The 13,367-nt window shown below is 40.1% G+C and overlaps 1 protein-coding gene across 1 annotated transcript in view; it reads left to right on the top strand.

Moving 5' to 3' along the window:
• RPS6KC1 (ribosomal protein S6 kinase C1) overlaps positions 1 to 12,940 on the top strand; it is a gene marked incomplete at both ends in the record, with an annotated part of 210,424 nt that extends 197,484 nt beyond the window's left edge. The window contains 4 exons of the mRNA XM_080698707.1: positions 2,573 to 2,671; positions 4,546 to 4,675; positions 12,275 to 12,342; positions 12,590 to 12,940. Coding sequence (XP_080554833.1) covers positions 2,573 to 2,671; positions 4,546 to 4,675; positions 12,275 to 12,342; positions 12,590 to 12,940 — 648 coding nt within the window. The remainder of the gene's footprint in view (positions 1 to 2,572; positions 2,672 to 4,545; positions 4,676 to 12,274; positions 12,343 to 12,589) is intronic.
• Between the last annotated feature and the right edge of the window lie 427 nt (positions 12,941 to 13,367).

Raw genomic sequence — 13,367 nt, 5'->3', positions numbered from 1 at the left:
TGTTAAGTTAGAAGTTAACAACAGAAAGATTTTCTAAATCCACAAATATTTGGAAATTAGACAATGTACTTCTAAGTAACTTATGGGTCAAAGAAGTAATCCCAAGAGAATCTGGAAAATGGGATTAACTGAATAAAACAAACAAAAAAAAAGTAAAAAATTATGGGATGCAGCTAAGTCAGTAACTGAGGAAATTTTATGGCTTGCTACGCTTATTACAAGGAAAAAAATCTCATGAAAATCTGTTTGTACCTTAAAACTATAAAAAACACTATAAAATAAATTCAAAACAAGCATAACAAAGGAAGAAGAAATCAATAAGATAGTAAATAAAAAGTAAGTGAAAATCAAGGCGATCATGAGTTGATTCTTTGAAAAGATCAGCAAAATTAACTTTGATTTTTTTTTTTTTTTTTTGTGGTACTGGGGTTCCTGGAAGCCCTTCTACCTCCGGGCTACACTCCCAGACCTATTTTTACATTTTTATTTGGAAACAGGGTCTCCTAAGCCAGAGCGCGTGGCTGGCTTCGAACCTGCGCGATCCTCCTGTCTCTGCCTCCCAAGCGCGGGGATTACAAGCGTGCGCCACCACGCCCGGCCAAAATTAACTTTGATTCCAGATTGTACATGAAAATGCAGAGGACTCAGCACATCGAAAACAATTTTAAAGCAGAAGAACAAAGTTGGAGGACGTACACTAGCTGATTCCACATTTGGTTATTATGACAAATGTGTGTTTTGAACAAATGGCGCTGGGAAATCAAATATTAACACCCTAAGAAGAAAATGAACTAAGACCCTTTTCATATCATACACAAAAATTAACTCAAAATAGTTTGTAGACCTAAATATGAGCTAAAACTATAAGTATTTCAGAAGAAAAGAGACAATTCTAAGATAAGCAGAGTTAGCTATGCCACCAAAAACATGATTTATAAAAGAAAAAACTGACAAAGAATACTTCATTAAAAACTTGTGTACTTCAAGAAGACACTATTTTTAAAAAATGAAAAGACAAGCCACAAATTTGGAGAAAATATTTGCAAATCATGTATTTTATGTGTTTTCAGACTATATAAGGAATACTTATAACTTAATAAAACAGTTTTAAAGCTTCCATCTCCAGTACCACAAAAAATGGACAAAAGAGTTGATATATCACCAAGGAAATTATGTAAATAGCTAGTAAGGGCATGACAAGATAACATCATTAGTCATTAGAGAATGCAAATTAAAGCCAAACTAAAATATTACTATTGCTCACTAGAAGTCAAAAAGACAAAGTATTGTTGAAGAGATAGAGAAACTGGAATCCTGACACATTGGAAATGTGAAATAGTACACCCACTTTAGAAAAACTTGGCGATTTCTTAAAAAGTCAAATACAGACATACTATGTGACCCCGCAGTTCTACTCCTAGGAATGTACTCAGAAGAAATGAAAGCTTATATGCATACAAAGGAATATACATGAATATTAGTAGTAATTTTATTCATTATGGTCCTAAGCTGGAGAGTCCAAAGGTCCATCAACTGGTTAATGGATTAAGAAAAAGTAGTGTATCCAAAGGTGAAATCCTATTCAGAAAGAAAAAGTTGATACTTCTACAAACATGGATGAATCTCAGAAACATACTAAGTGGAGAAAGGGAGCTTCAAAAGCCACGTATTTTATGATTCCTTTTTACAAGAAATGTCCAAAGAAGACAGGAGATAGGAAGCAGATCATTGGTTGTGTAGAGCTGGAAATGGGAGTGGAGATTAACTATAAATGGCATGAGGAAACTTTTTAGGCTCATCAAAGTATTCTAAAACTGATTTTACAACTCTGAAATTACCCCATGTCATTGAATTGTGTACGTAACATAAATGAATTTTGTAGTATACAAACCATCCCTCAGTAAAGCTACTAAAATGAAAATTTGAGGATACATGAATATCTTAGGACATATTCTCCCAGCATGCCTTGAGTGCTTATATAATTGTACATGATTGCTTCTGGTTTCCATCATTAACAATCCTGTTACTTATGACATTGTTAACTTATTTTATGCCTGATCTGTTTCTGAAGAAATCAAAACCTGTTCTACCCATATTATCAAATTATCTCATTTGAGCCAGCAATTCCAAAGAAAATTATTTTAGGATAGAGATGCTTGAGATTTTAAGTAAAGTTTAGTGTCAATGCATTGTAGTCAGAAATGGAAAGACTGACCATGCTTCTTAAATGTTCAAATCATAAAGGAAGCAACGGTCTCAGAATTTAGAGCAATATCTAATTAATGCGATGGTGTTATTTTGGAATAAGTAATTGATCTCATTACACTATATGAAATAAAGTGAGTTCCTCAAGACCGTGTTTCAAAAGACGTGAAAAGTCGGAAGCTCAATTCAGACAGCTCCCACCATCCCACAGCAAAAGTGGGATAGCTCCCTTTCAAGAAAACATCATCAGCTGGCTATTACATCAAGTCTATTTGTCACTAAAGTTGAGTTCCTTTCTTTCACACATTTTGTTTTCCTTTGCTTTACTAGTTGAATTTTTGTTACTCACTTAATCCTTCTCCCTTAGCTTTTGCAGTTCAACCCTCTGGAACGTCTGGGTGCTGGAGTTGCGGGTGTGGAAGATATCAAATCCCATCCATTTTTTACTCCTGTGGATTGGGCAGAAGTGATGAGCTGAACACCGGGCAGGCTGTTCTTCACCTCTCTGATCTCCTCGCTGGAGGCCTCCTCAGCTCAGAAGCAACTTGGCTGCCAGTCACTTATGGAACACCAAAGCATTTGGATAAAGACCTTTACTGGGGGAAGGGGACTAAAAGAGATGCATTAGAACTACTATTGGGACAAGATATTAGCTCACTTTGCCAGTGGATGTTATATACATACCTTTAACCAAGGCAAGACTTAATCTATATTAAGGATCGCAGATGCATTGAAAACCCAGCTGAAATAGGAACGCCCTTCAAGAAGTTCTGCTGTATGAAGCTCTACGTTTCCCTTGAAAGAAGAACATTTCCATGGCAGCTAACAGTGCTTCTTGCTAACCAGGATTGGTTTATATGGTCAAGTTAATATTTGCTGAAAAATACACTAGAAGTGCTTCATGAACAGTGTCATCGATGGGGTTTGAGAAGTGAGAAAATATACACATACTTTTTGAAAGGAAACTTGTACTATTATGCTGTATAACTAATGTATTTTTACTGTGGTCCCAGATTATTTCTGTGAGGAGAAAACACTTCATGCTCTCAGCTTTGAACTGTGTTGATGGATGCAGCGCATCTAGAGAGGGTTCCTGTCAACATTATCATACGCCTCAACCTTATCTTTCTTTCCCTGTCTTTCCATTTCCTGTACCCTTTGCTTATTCTCTCATATTCTGTTCTTCCTAATCTTGTTAACACACATGCAGCAAAAAGGGAAGGGAGTATTTATTTCTCCAGATTGTATCAGTTTAATAAGGATTAAGAAATCATGGTATAAAAATAAATGTGATAAAAATTTAGACGACTCCTTTATTTAATAGCTTAAGATTTAAATTTTTAACGTTTAAGAATTATTTTTCTGTTCCTTTCTTTTTTTGAGAAGGTAAATTTTTAAGTTATTGGTGCATTATATTCATACATCATATTGGGATAAAAAACTTGTGCGGACATACATGTACACATCACCCATTTAGCCCCTACCCAATTCCCACCCCATTCCCTCCCATCCCTCCTTCCCATGCTTGGCTTAGTGGTTGGCTTCGATATGTTTAAGTACATTGTGTGTTTTAGAGAATTCCCTTCTTCCTCCCTCCCGTCCCCTCATTTAGGTTGCCTTGTTTGCTCCTCTGTTCCTTTCTTTTTGAGATGTTCTTAGTTGCTGCTATCTTCTTAATGCTTGACTTCATTTTACTTTGGGGATTGGTATGCTGAGAACAAAAGGATTTCATCTAAATGAAATTGAATGGCAGTCCTATTTTATTACTTAATAAGATTTTCAGATTTGAACTCCTACTCTACCTAATATCATATAGAAGAAATAGGAGCATTCACACATTTCCAAGCAGTTGTATTTTTATATTTGTTATTTCCTTATGTTGCTAATATAGCTCTTATAGTTATTCATTGTTTACAAAAACTTACATGTTAATGTCTGTTTTTTAAAATGTTATCTAAATAAAGAAGAGAGTACTATTTCTAAGTTAGAGGACACTAGAAATACGTGAAATTTTTTTTTTCTTTTTCTTTTTCTTTTTTTCAGTGCTGAGGATCAAACCCAGGTCCTCTTGCATGCTAGGTTAGCCTGTACCACTGAGCTGTATCCCCAGCCCATGAAATATGCTGTGTTTTAATCTTTGTATTTTTTAAATCTGTGCCAGAGCTCACCGGTACCCTAGAGCATCTGCACAGCATCCATCTGCCGTCAACCAGGTCCTCCCATCAAATTAAATGGGAGCAGAAAATGCTTCAACGAAACAGGAAATGTGCAAGCAGTTTTGCTTTTTCTGTTATTCTACTCCCCTTTTCCTTTTCGGTCCCCTTCTAACCTGAACCCCAGCTGAAGGACTGTGACAACACCAGGTTGGGGAGCAGGTCAGCAGGATCACGACTCAGTCAAGATGACATCACTCCCTGGAACTGGATTCCAGCTCACCAGTCCCTGGGCCTCATAACAGGAACTCGTGCAGGTGAGACCCAAGAGCGACTTCCTGTGTAGGACCAGTAGGAAATCTGCAAGTGCTTAGAGCTGGCCATTACAGAACTTCCTTCCAGAAGTGCCCTGTGACATGAAAGTAGCACTTCACAACCAAGGTGAGGATCCCTGCACTACCACAGGATTTGGCCCCTTGAATTCAAAGGACAGTAATGACAGATGGTTGCTATGTCAGTCTGTTGACACAACTCCATTGCTTCAGTTTTGTCCTGTCTTTTCTCTTTGTCTGTTTGATTGGCGCTTCATTCATAATCACGCTGGACATGAATTCTTTTAGCAATAAATATACAAAGATAAATGACTGTGGGTGAAAGCCACATTTTAATTAGAGGATGTGTACATATTTTAAGCTGAAACGCTGTGAGTGATACTGGCTTCTGTTGCTGTCCTGCGTATTTTACGTGCTGAAGCAGGAGACTGGATCCAGTGGAACAAAATCATGAAAGAAATTACTACTTAGTATTTCTCATCTGACTTTCTTATTATGGTGACATTTATATAAAATTTGCTATTTAAACCATTTTTAAGTATACAATTCAGAGTGTGGCTTGATGCTAAATTTACGTTTTTGTGCCACCATAACCATTGTCCGTTTCTGGAACATTCTTTTGTGATCCCAAACTGAAACTGAACTCACTTAGCAATAACTTCCCATTCTCCCCTCCCCAGTACCTACCAACCATTACCCTTTCTGCCTGTGTGAATTTGACTATTCTAGGTACTTCGTGTAAGTGAAATCACATAATACTTGTTCTTTTGTACCTGGCTTATTCCACATAGCATAACGTTTCTTGGGTTCAACACTGCTGTAGCATGTATCAGAATGTTCTTTTTCCTTTTGAAGGCTGAAAAATGCTTCACTGTATGTACCACATTTTGCTTAGCCATTTCTCTGTCAGTGGACATTTGGTTGTTTTTACCTTTTTGGCAGTTATCAATAATGCTGCTGTGAACATGGATACACATAAATCTATCTGAGTTTCTGCTTTTTATCTTTCTTTGATTTTATAGTTTTATGTGAAATTAACATTGTCACTGACTGTTATTTCACTATGGTCTTTATAGAACAGCTTTTACAAACTGGCTGGCAATACCATTATGTTATAGTGCCACTTAAGATATCACATGAGCCGGGCATGGTGGCACACGCTTGTAATCCCTGCGCTTGGGAGGTGGAGACAGGAGGATCACACAGGTTCGAAGCCAGCCGTGCTGGCTTAAGAGACCCTGTTTCCAAATAAAAATAAAAATAGGTCTGGGAGTGTAGCCCGGAGGTAGAAGGGTTTCCAGGAACCCCAGTAACACCAAAAAAAAAAAAAAAAAAAAAGATATCACATGATATATCATAGATGCCTAAGTTAAGCTTAAGAGTAAACAAAAGCCGGGGTGGTGGCGCACACTTGTAATCCCTGCGCTTGGGAGGCGGAGACAGGAGGATCGCGCAGGTTCGAAGCCAGCCGCGCTGGCGTAAGAGACCCTGTTTCAAAAATATAAAATAGGTCTGGGAGTGTAGCCCGGAGGAAGAAGGGCTTCCAGGAACCCCAGTACCACCAAAAAAAAAAAAAAAAAAAAAAGAGTAAACAAAAAAATCACCATGGTAGCAGTTTGCTTTAACTGTTATATCAGCTCATAGTTCTTTTAAGCTTATTTTTTACAATAACAACTATTTTAAAGTTTTATTTTAATAATAATATAATGATACTTTAAGTTACTGAAGCTGGCTTCAAACCTGTGATCCTCATGTTTCAGACTTCCAAGTTCTGAGATTACAGGTATGCATCACCACACCTAGCCCAACGTCATGTTTTAATACATGTATACATTGTGGAATGATAAACTTAGGTTACCAAGAATAACTATCACCTCATATACTTCTTCATTGTGAGACATTTTAAATTCACTCTTTTTAGCAGTTTTGAAGTATACATTATTATCAGCTGTAGTCACCAGAACCTATTTTTTCTGTTTAACTAAAACTTTGTACTTTTGACAAACATCTCCCCTTGTTCTGTCCATCCCCCTCCCTCTTGGAACTAACTCTGCTTTCTATCTCTATGAATTGACCGAACTCTTGATAATAGATTTAAGCCTGTCTTTTAAACAGCTCCAATTCCTCTTGTGTTTTGACCCTCAAGCCTTTCTGATCTTATTTCAGTGTGAAACAAGATTGAATTTTGCCTTCATAGGATGCATGTCCTGGGGTATAAAATTTGTAGATAATGCACATGCGGTGGCCATTAACATTATATTAGGGATCCATACACAGTAAGCCTTGGTTAGATTCACCCAGAAGTTAGGATCTGTACCAGCAGTGTAGTCTGCATTGAGACTTTTATTTCTGTTCTTGAAGAGGTGAGAGGGGAAAAGGCAAGAGAGTCAACCTGCCCTAGAAGGACTCAGCTCTTCCTTTTATTTCACATTTTCTTATTAAGACTGGGTCATTAAGTCATTGAGTGTCTCTTGCTATGGAAGTAGAGCATTGTGTTGGGAATGTTATACAAGAAAAGTTGTTATCTGGCAGTTTTATAGGTGGCAGAGATTGCTGTCTTCATCTCCCATCTTAGGGTAGTCTTCTGCCCTTAAGCAAAGCAAGGAAATGGTAAAGCAAAAGAAAACAGCTTAGATAGTGAAGGGGCACCAAGGTCACTGTCTTCAGTTCCCTCAAGAGAGGCATCTTCTTAAGCCAGTATTCTTGAGGCGTAGAATAGCTTCCAACACTTTGCCTCTCAGTGGCCCCTACAGCATCTTTATTAAGCTGTCTTAGGAGTCACTTCACAGTGAAGGCCAGAACCTAAGATGGACCATCTTTCTTCCTCAGAAAAGTTGATTTAACCTTGGATAAAATCAACTGTGGGTAATGGAGCCTGATATTTCACCTTCCTTCTTTAAGGATTATGGAATATAAGTGGAGAGTCTTAGAGTGGTGCCCTGGTCATATCTCTGTGACTAATTAGTCTTATAACCCTAATCAAAGTACAATATTCCGGACTGCACTCTCACCTGTACAATAAAAGGGTGGGTGAATTCTGAGCCCTACTAGTATATGATGGGTTTTTGTTGTTGTTGTTGCTAATGAAAAACTTAAATTGGTGTTTAACAGTTTTCTTATAATTATTTTTTAGTTAGCCCAGAGGCTTGGCTTGCTGCCATATACCTGCTTAGTAGCATAGCTGTTGGTGGTTATATGGCTATAAAAATTATAAATAGAATGAGATATTAAGAGGTTATTTCTCTACATTGGGAAAGGAGAGTTGAAGGTCCAGATAGAAGTATGTAGAGGTAAAAGCAGGTCAGGGCACACCTGTCTCTGCTCACTGCCTAGACCTTTCTCAATAACTGCAGTGGTATTCCTACCCCTGTTGCCCTCATCTATCATGCTTTATGTATTTATTTGACTCAGTCCTTTGGATGACATAATCAGAGTACAAAATGGATACTTTCAGTTCCTATTTAATGCAGGACATTAACCTTTACCAGTCTAGGTAATTTGGATTTTTGAGTATTTGATGTCTTCTCAGCTCATCCTAGGGAGTTCGTATTAAGCCCTGGTGCTGAAGGGTTACTGAGTGGCAAAAGCTGTGAAGTCAGCTCTTTCTTAGTGAAGTTGTAAACATAATAGCAGCAGAGAAATGGGGAGCAGATGACCACAGGCTTTTGTGACTTGACATCACTTATTCTCCCAGGGACAGCAAATGAGAGACCAAAGAACAAGAATCCTTTCTGGTAAAATTTATGATTGTGGTGGCACATGGTCTTGCATTTTTTTGTTTCTGTCATATGACTTCCCCCCTTGATCTAGGTGTCTCCTCTTAGGGTGAAAAAGAGGCAAAGGAACTCTGTGGAGGTACAAGAAATAAAGTAACCTGAGAGAGGTGGTCCAGGAGACTTGCCCTGTGTTGGGGCTCAGGTTTCAGAAGCAATAGCCTTCGTTATTGAGCCGGATTTAAAATGCAATTCTCAACCAGGCATGGTGACGCATGCCTGTAATCCACTTGGGAAGCTGAGATAAGGAGGATTACATGTTAAAGACTAGCCTCAGTAACTTCACGAGAGACCCTCCACAACCTAGGAAGATCCTGTTTCAAATATAAAAAATAAAAAGGGCTAGGGGAATAGCTTGGAGGGAATGTCTCTGGGTTCAATTCCTAGTACAATAACTACTACTACTACTACTACTACTACTAATAATAATAATAATAATAATAATAATAATAATAAATTAAAAAGTGTTCTTTCATCAGGAAGAGTTAGGCAGAAACTGAAACTGTTACTTCTAGCCCTGGAAGACATGGCTGGCCTGCCTTTGCCAAGGATGACGTGTCATGCTTGTCTAGAGTCACTTCTGTCTCCATCTCCTTGCTGGTGGCAGCTGGCATGGCTGGTAGTGAAGAAAGAGGCCAGTGCATGACTGCAAAGGGATGCCGCTTACTGAATGTGATAAAGAAAAATGCCAAGTGAACCCGCTTTGGGGCACGTTAGAATTGCTGGCATCCTGTTCTTGTATATTTGAAGAAAATATCATACCTAAAAGGTAACTCATATAGAAATGTAGATCAGATTCCCCCTAAAACTTGGGTATTTAGTAGTATAAGGAATCCACAAGATAGAAGTTTGATTACCCTACTAAAAGACACAGATGTCAAAGGGGAATTTGAACCTCTTCCGGTGCCAGGATAATGATAAAAATGTGGTGTTGTCATGGCCACATGGGAGATGTATATAAAAGTGACTCCATAGAGACAGAAGTCAAGAAAGGGAGGTTTAGTGTTGGCATAATATTAAAAAGTTACATAACACTTTGGTTTCTCAGGATTGTTCTAGAAAGAAAGTGTTATATAGTTTAAAAATATCTGTTTTTAGCAAGAAGATTTCAAGTAACTAAGAAAATTCCTTTAAAACTGAACTCTTCCCCTTACCATGAGCTCCTTCAGCTTTATTTCTTCTCCTTTCTCTCTTCCTCTCTTCGTCTATTCCTCTCCCCCCATAATGGGCGTCCTTGGTCACAGAACAAAAGACATGGCACCTGCCTTCAAGGACCTTGTAAAACACAGGGGGAGAAAGAAGCATAAATAACAAGTAGGGCAGAATGTGGTGAGGGTTATGAGGGACAAGCGGAGTGTGGTGAGCATAGAAAGAAGATCTGAGCAGCTGCGGGAAGCCTGCCTGTGGTGGAGCGGGACCTTGAAGTGTAAATAGGATTTTTAAACATACGAAGTTTTTTCTGTATTTTGTTTGGGGAGAAGGAAAGTTTCTAGGGGACACAACAATAACAACAACAGGGACAATTGTGTACAGAGGCAGGGAGATGGGAAAATGGAAAGCTATGGGGATTCTATTTGGGCCACTTTGTAGGTATGTGAATTTGAAAGCTAGGTCGAGGCCAAGTTAAATGCCATGCTGAAACATTTGGACCACATTCTTCAGGTCGTGGGCAACTAGTGACGTATCTTAAAGACTAGTGAGCATTATTACAGTCAGCTGCTGGAAAGATAATTTGGGGGTTAGAATGCAGAATAAATTGGAAGGAAAGAGATTAGACGCAGGGAGAGCAGTTCGGAGTTACTGTAGAAATTCAGAACAAGAGATAAAGCCTGAGCGGGGTGGTAGACTATAAAGGAGAGAGGTACATGATCACCCTCTTGTCTATTTCCCTCAAGTGTACAGAGTTTCTCTATCAAATAATTGCTTTCCTTTTTTTTCTTGAAGCCAGTGTATACCAGGAGATTATGAACTGTTGTTTGTAGAATCACCTCCAAAGAACCACCAGGGGGAATTACCAGAAGAGCTTCTGTGCTCCCCCACCCACACTGGCTGGAAAAGATACTTACTATACACAGCTTCAAACTCCTGGATCCCAACTCGCCCCCTTCCATCATTTTGTGGCGCTCCTCCCCACATTTTGCTTTTCAATTCTTTGCTTTCGATCTGGATAGTGTTCTGATCTTTGCTCTTAGACTGACATTGCCTCTGCCAGGTGATTTCCCTCTTTGTATCAATCTTTGACATAACTTAGCTCAGTGGTTCTCAAAATTGGTTTCCAAGCTCTAGGTCAAGGCAATCAGGTGATTTTTACCTTTCTTGCAACTTATGAAATTACTTCCAAATAAGAGTTTTAGGGAAATGCATAAAAGTGACCCTCAGACCACCAGTTAGAAATGCAAGTTCTGTCCCCATCCCAGTCCTACTGAATCAGAACTTGGGGGCTGTCGTGGCAGCCTGTGTTTTAACAGGCCCTTCCAGGTGGTTTCCGATGTGTGTCAAGATTTCAGAACCGTCGACTTAGTTTACCTTGAGCTTACTGCTGCCGCCTAGTATGCGTCACAGTTCTTTCCCCTGGGCGTGTGCTCTGAGTTTGAAGACCTTTCTAGCACTTACTGTATTCCATAGGAGGCCGTTCCAGGGAGACCTTGTGTCAATGGGAAGGCAGTTGATTGAATATAGAAAATGAAGATGAGGGAGGGAAAAGGCAAGAGGAGAAGGCAATTGGATAAAGAAAAAAATCAGAGGGGGTCAAAGAGCAGCCCGTGGAGAGTGGATCAGTGTACCCAAAGAGAACCAGGCACTCCAGTCACACTTTTTAAATTTTCTCTTTGTGTGGTACGGGGCGGGGGGGGGGGTGAACCCAAGAGTGTTCTACCTTCAATCTACTCTCCAGCCCTAAGTTGCTGAGGCTTTCCTGGAACCTGTGATCTTTCTGCCTCAGCTTCCCAAGGACTGGGATTATAGGCACAGTTACCTTCTAGAGACAGTTTCTGTCGTGCCTGGTCCTCTTTTCCTTTTTTGCAGCAGATAGCATAAACATCAAATTAAAATTATAGTTCTCTTGATTACTTGTACGTTGTGGGGTTTTTGTTCCTCTCAGGCAGAGCTGTGGTTGATATTCAGTGTTTAGTCCCTGCATTGTTCAAAATCAGAATGCAAAGACTCAAAACCAAGTTTGGGAAAGATACCAGAATGTGCTCATTGGATTCTTACAGTGTAGCACTGCCACTCTGTGTTTAGAACGGGGGCACTCAGCTGGGCATGCTTTGCAAGTCCGCTTGGGCTTTACCTTTGCAGCTTCACTGTAGTGAAGTAAATTAGATGTCTACTGAAGGTTAAGCATTTGCGTATATATGGGGGTGAAGGGAAAGTGGGTGGCCTATTATCTTTGTATTCACTTTAAATTGAGGATCTGAGGGTTTTTTGTTTATAAGATACCAATAATATTAGCTGAGATTGTTAAAGTATATTTTGACCATATATATATATATATATATATATATATATATATATATATATATATTTGACTTCTCAACAAGCACCTGTAAAATACCCATTTGGTTTTGTTTTCAACAGGTGAGATTCCATTGTCTGCAGCTGCTTTGTCTGTCTCTGTGCTGTGCCTGGACTTAGTCTCAGTAGTAATGTGCTTTCTTAAAATGTAATGTCCTTTCTTAAAAAACAAAACAAAATTACACTATTGCATAAATTACTTTAGATAGGACATGCTTCATTTTTTTCCCAGAAATGGGCAGAGGTTCCCATAAATGCCCCTGCTCACAGAAGTGCATTGCATACTGGTCATGATCAGAGGCACACCAGGTAGATCTGGTAGGAGATGCAGAATCAAGGAACAAGAGGAAACCAACCCTCCAGCTGGTGAGTGACCTCTGGGGCTGTTTCCCTTGTTGTCTGACTGCAAAGGTCAGGGCTCTTTGAGCCCTGCATCTTATTCAAAGAGCCCTACATCTTATTCTCCCTTGCTCATGTGATGTCTTTCAAGTACAGGGCCCTGAGCAGCTCTTGACACATGTGGTACATGTGGGACTGTGTAGGATTTGGTATTTTGATTAAAAAAAAAAAAAAGACTGCTGTTTGCTTTTTATTCTGTCACCTCTTGCTTCAGACCTCAAACCGAGACTCAGTGTACCCCATCCAGCCACCACCTGATGTGACTGCAGCAGGACCCAGGCCGCTGTCAGGCAGGTATCACCTTGCATCAGAAGATACTGCAAGACGCAAGGCTTCCTTTTGCCTGCACCCCGTTCCTGCCATGGGCACACCCCGAACCGTACCTTTCCTGGTTGTCAGGTCCACTGGAGGCTGTGGCCTGGATCTCAACCCTGCTGTTCTGTTGGCCTTGCTGGCGAGGATGAATCTTGGCACCTGCCATCCTGGTGTTGCCGCTCTCCACCCTCTGCTGCAGATTTCCGCTCTATCCCGTAGCTTATCTCCACTGTGGGCTATCATGATTTGAGGGAGAGGAGGGGAGAGCAGTTGCTGCTTGCTGCAGCTGCCTCCTTTTGAATCAGCCGCCCCCACTCCCCAGGTGCCAGAGCAACTTGCTGGGTTTAGAATGCGCCCCATCTCTACCTCTCCCGCCCATTGCAGGATTGGTAGCAGCTTTCCAACGAGCCTTTTGTTGTGGAAGCTCTAAATCCATGGTAGGGAAATTACCAAGAGACTCTTCCACAGTCTGCCCTCCCTCCCCTTGCTCCGTCTCTTTCTTTCCCTCCTTTGTCTCCTTCTGTAGCTGGGGTCAGAATCCCTAGCCAGACTGAGAACATGGTTGCTATTCCAGGACCCAGATGCCAATATGTGGCAGCATCTGGCTTATTGGCAAGCGTCGCCAGCAGTTGTGCTGGCTGCTTCTAGGCCTGTCATGTGGCCGAGGCTGCTGACGG

The sequence above is a fragment of the Muscardinus avellanarius genome (assembly GCF_963383645.1).
Source record: "Muscardinus avellanarius genome assembly, chromosome: 7".
NCBI classification, from domain to species: domain Eukaryota; kingdom Metazoa; phylum Chordata; class Mammalia; order Rodentia; family Gliridae; genus Muscardinus; species Muscardinus avellanarius.
Note: the sequence above shows the minus strand (reverse complement) of the source record. Positions and strands in the feature narration are given on the sequence as shown.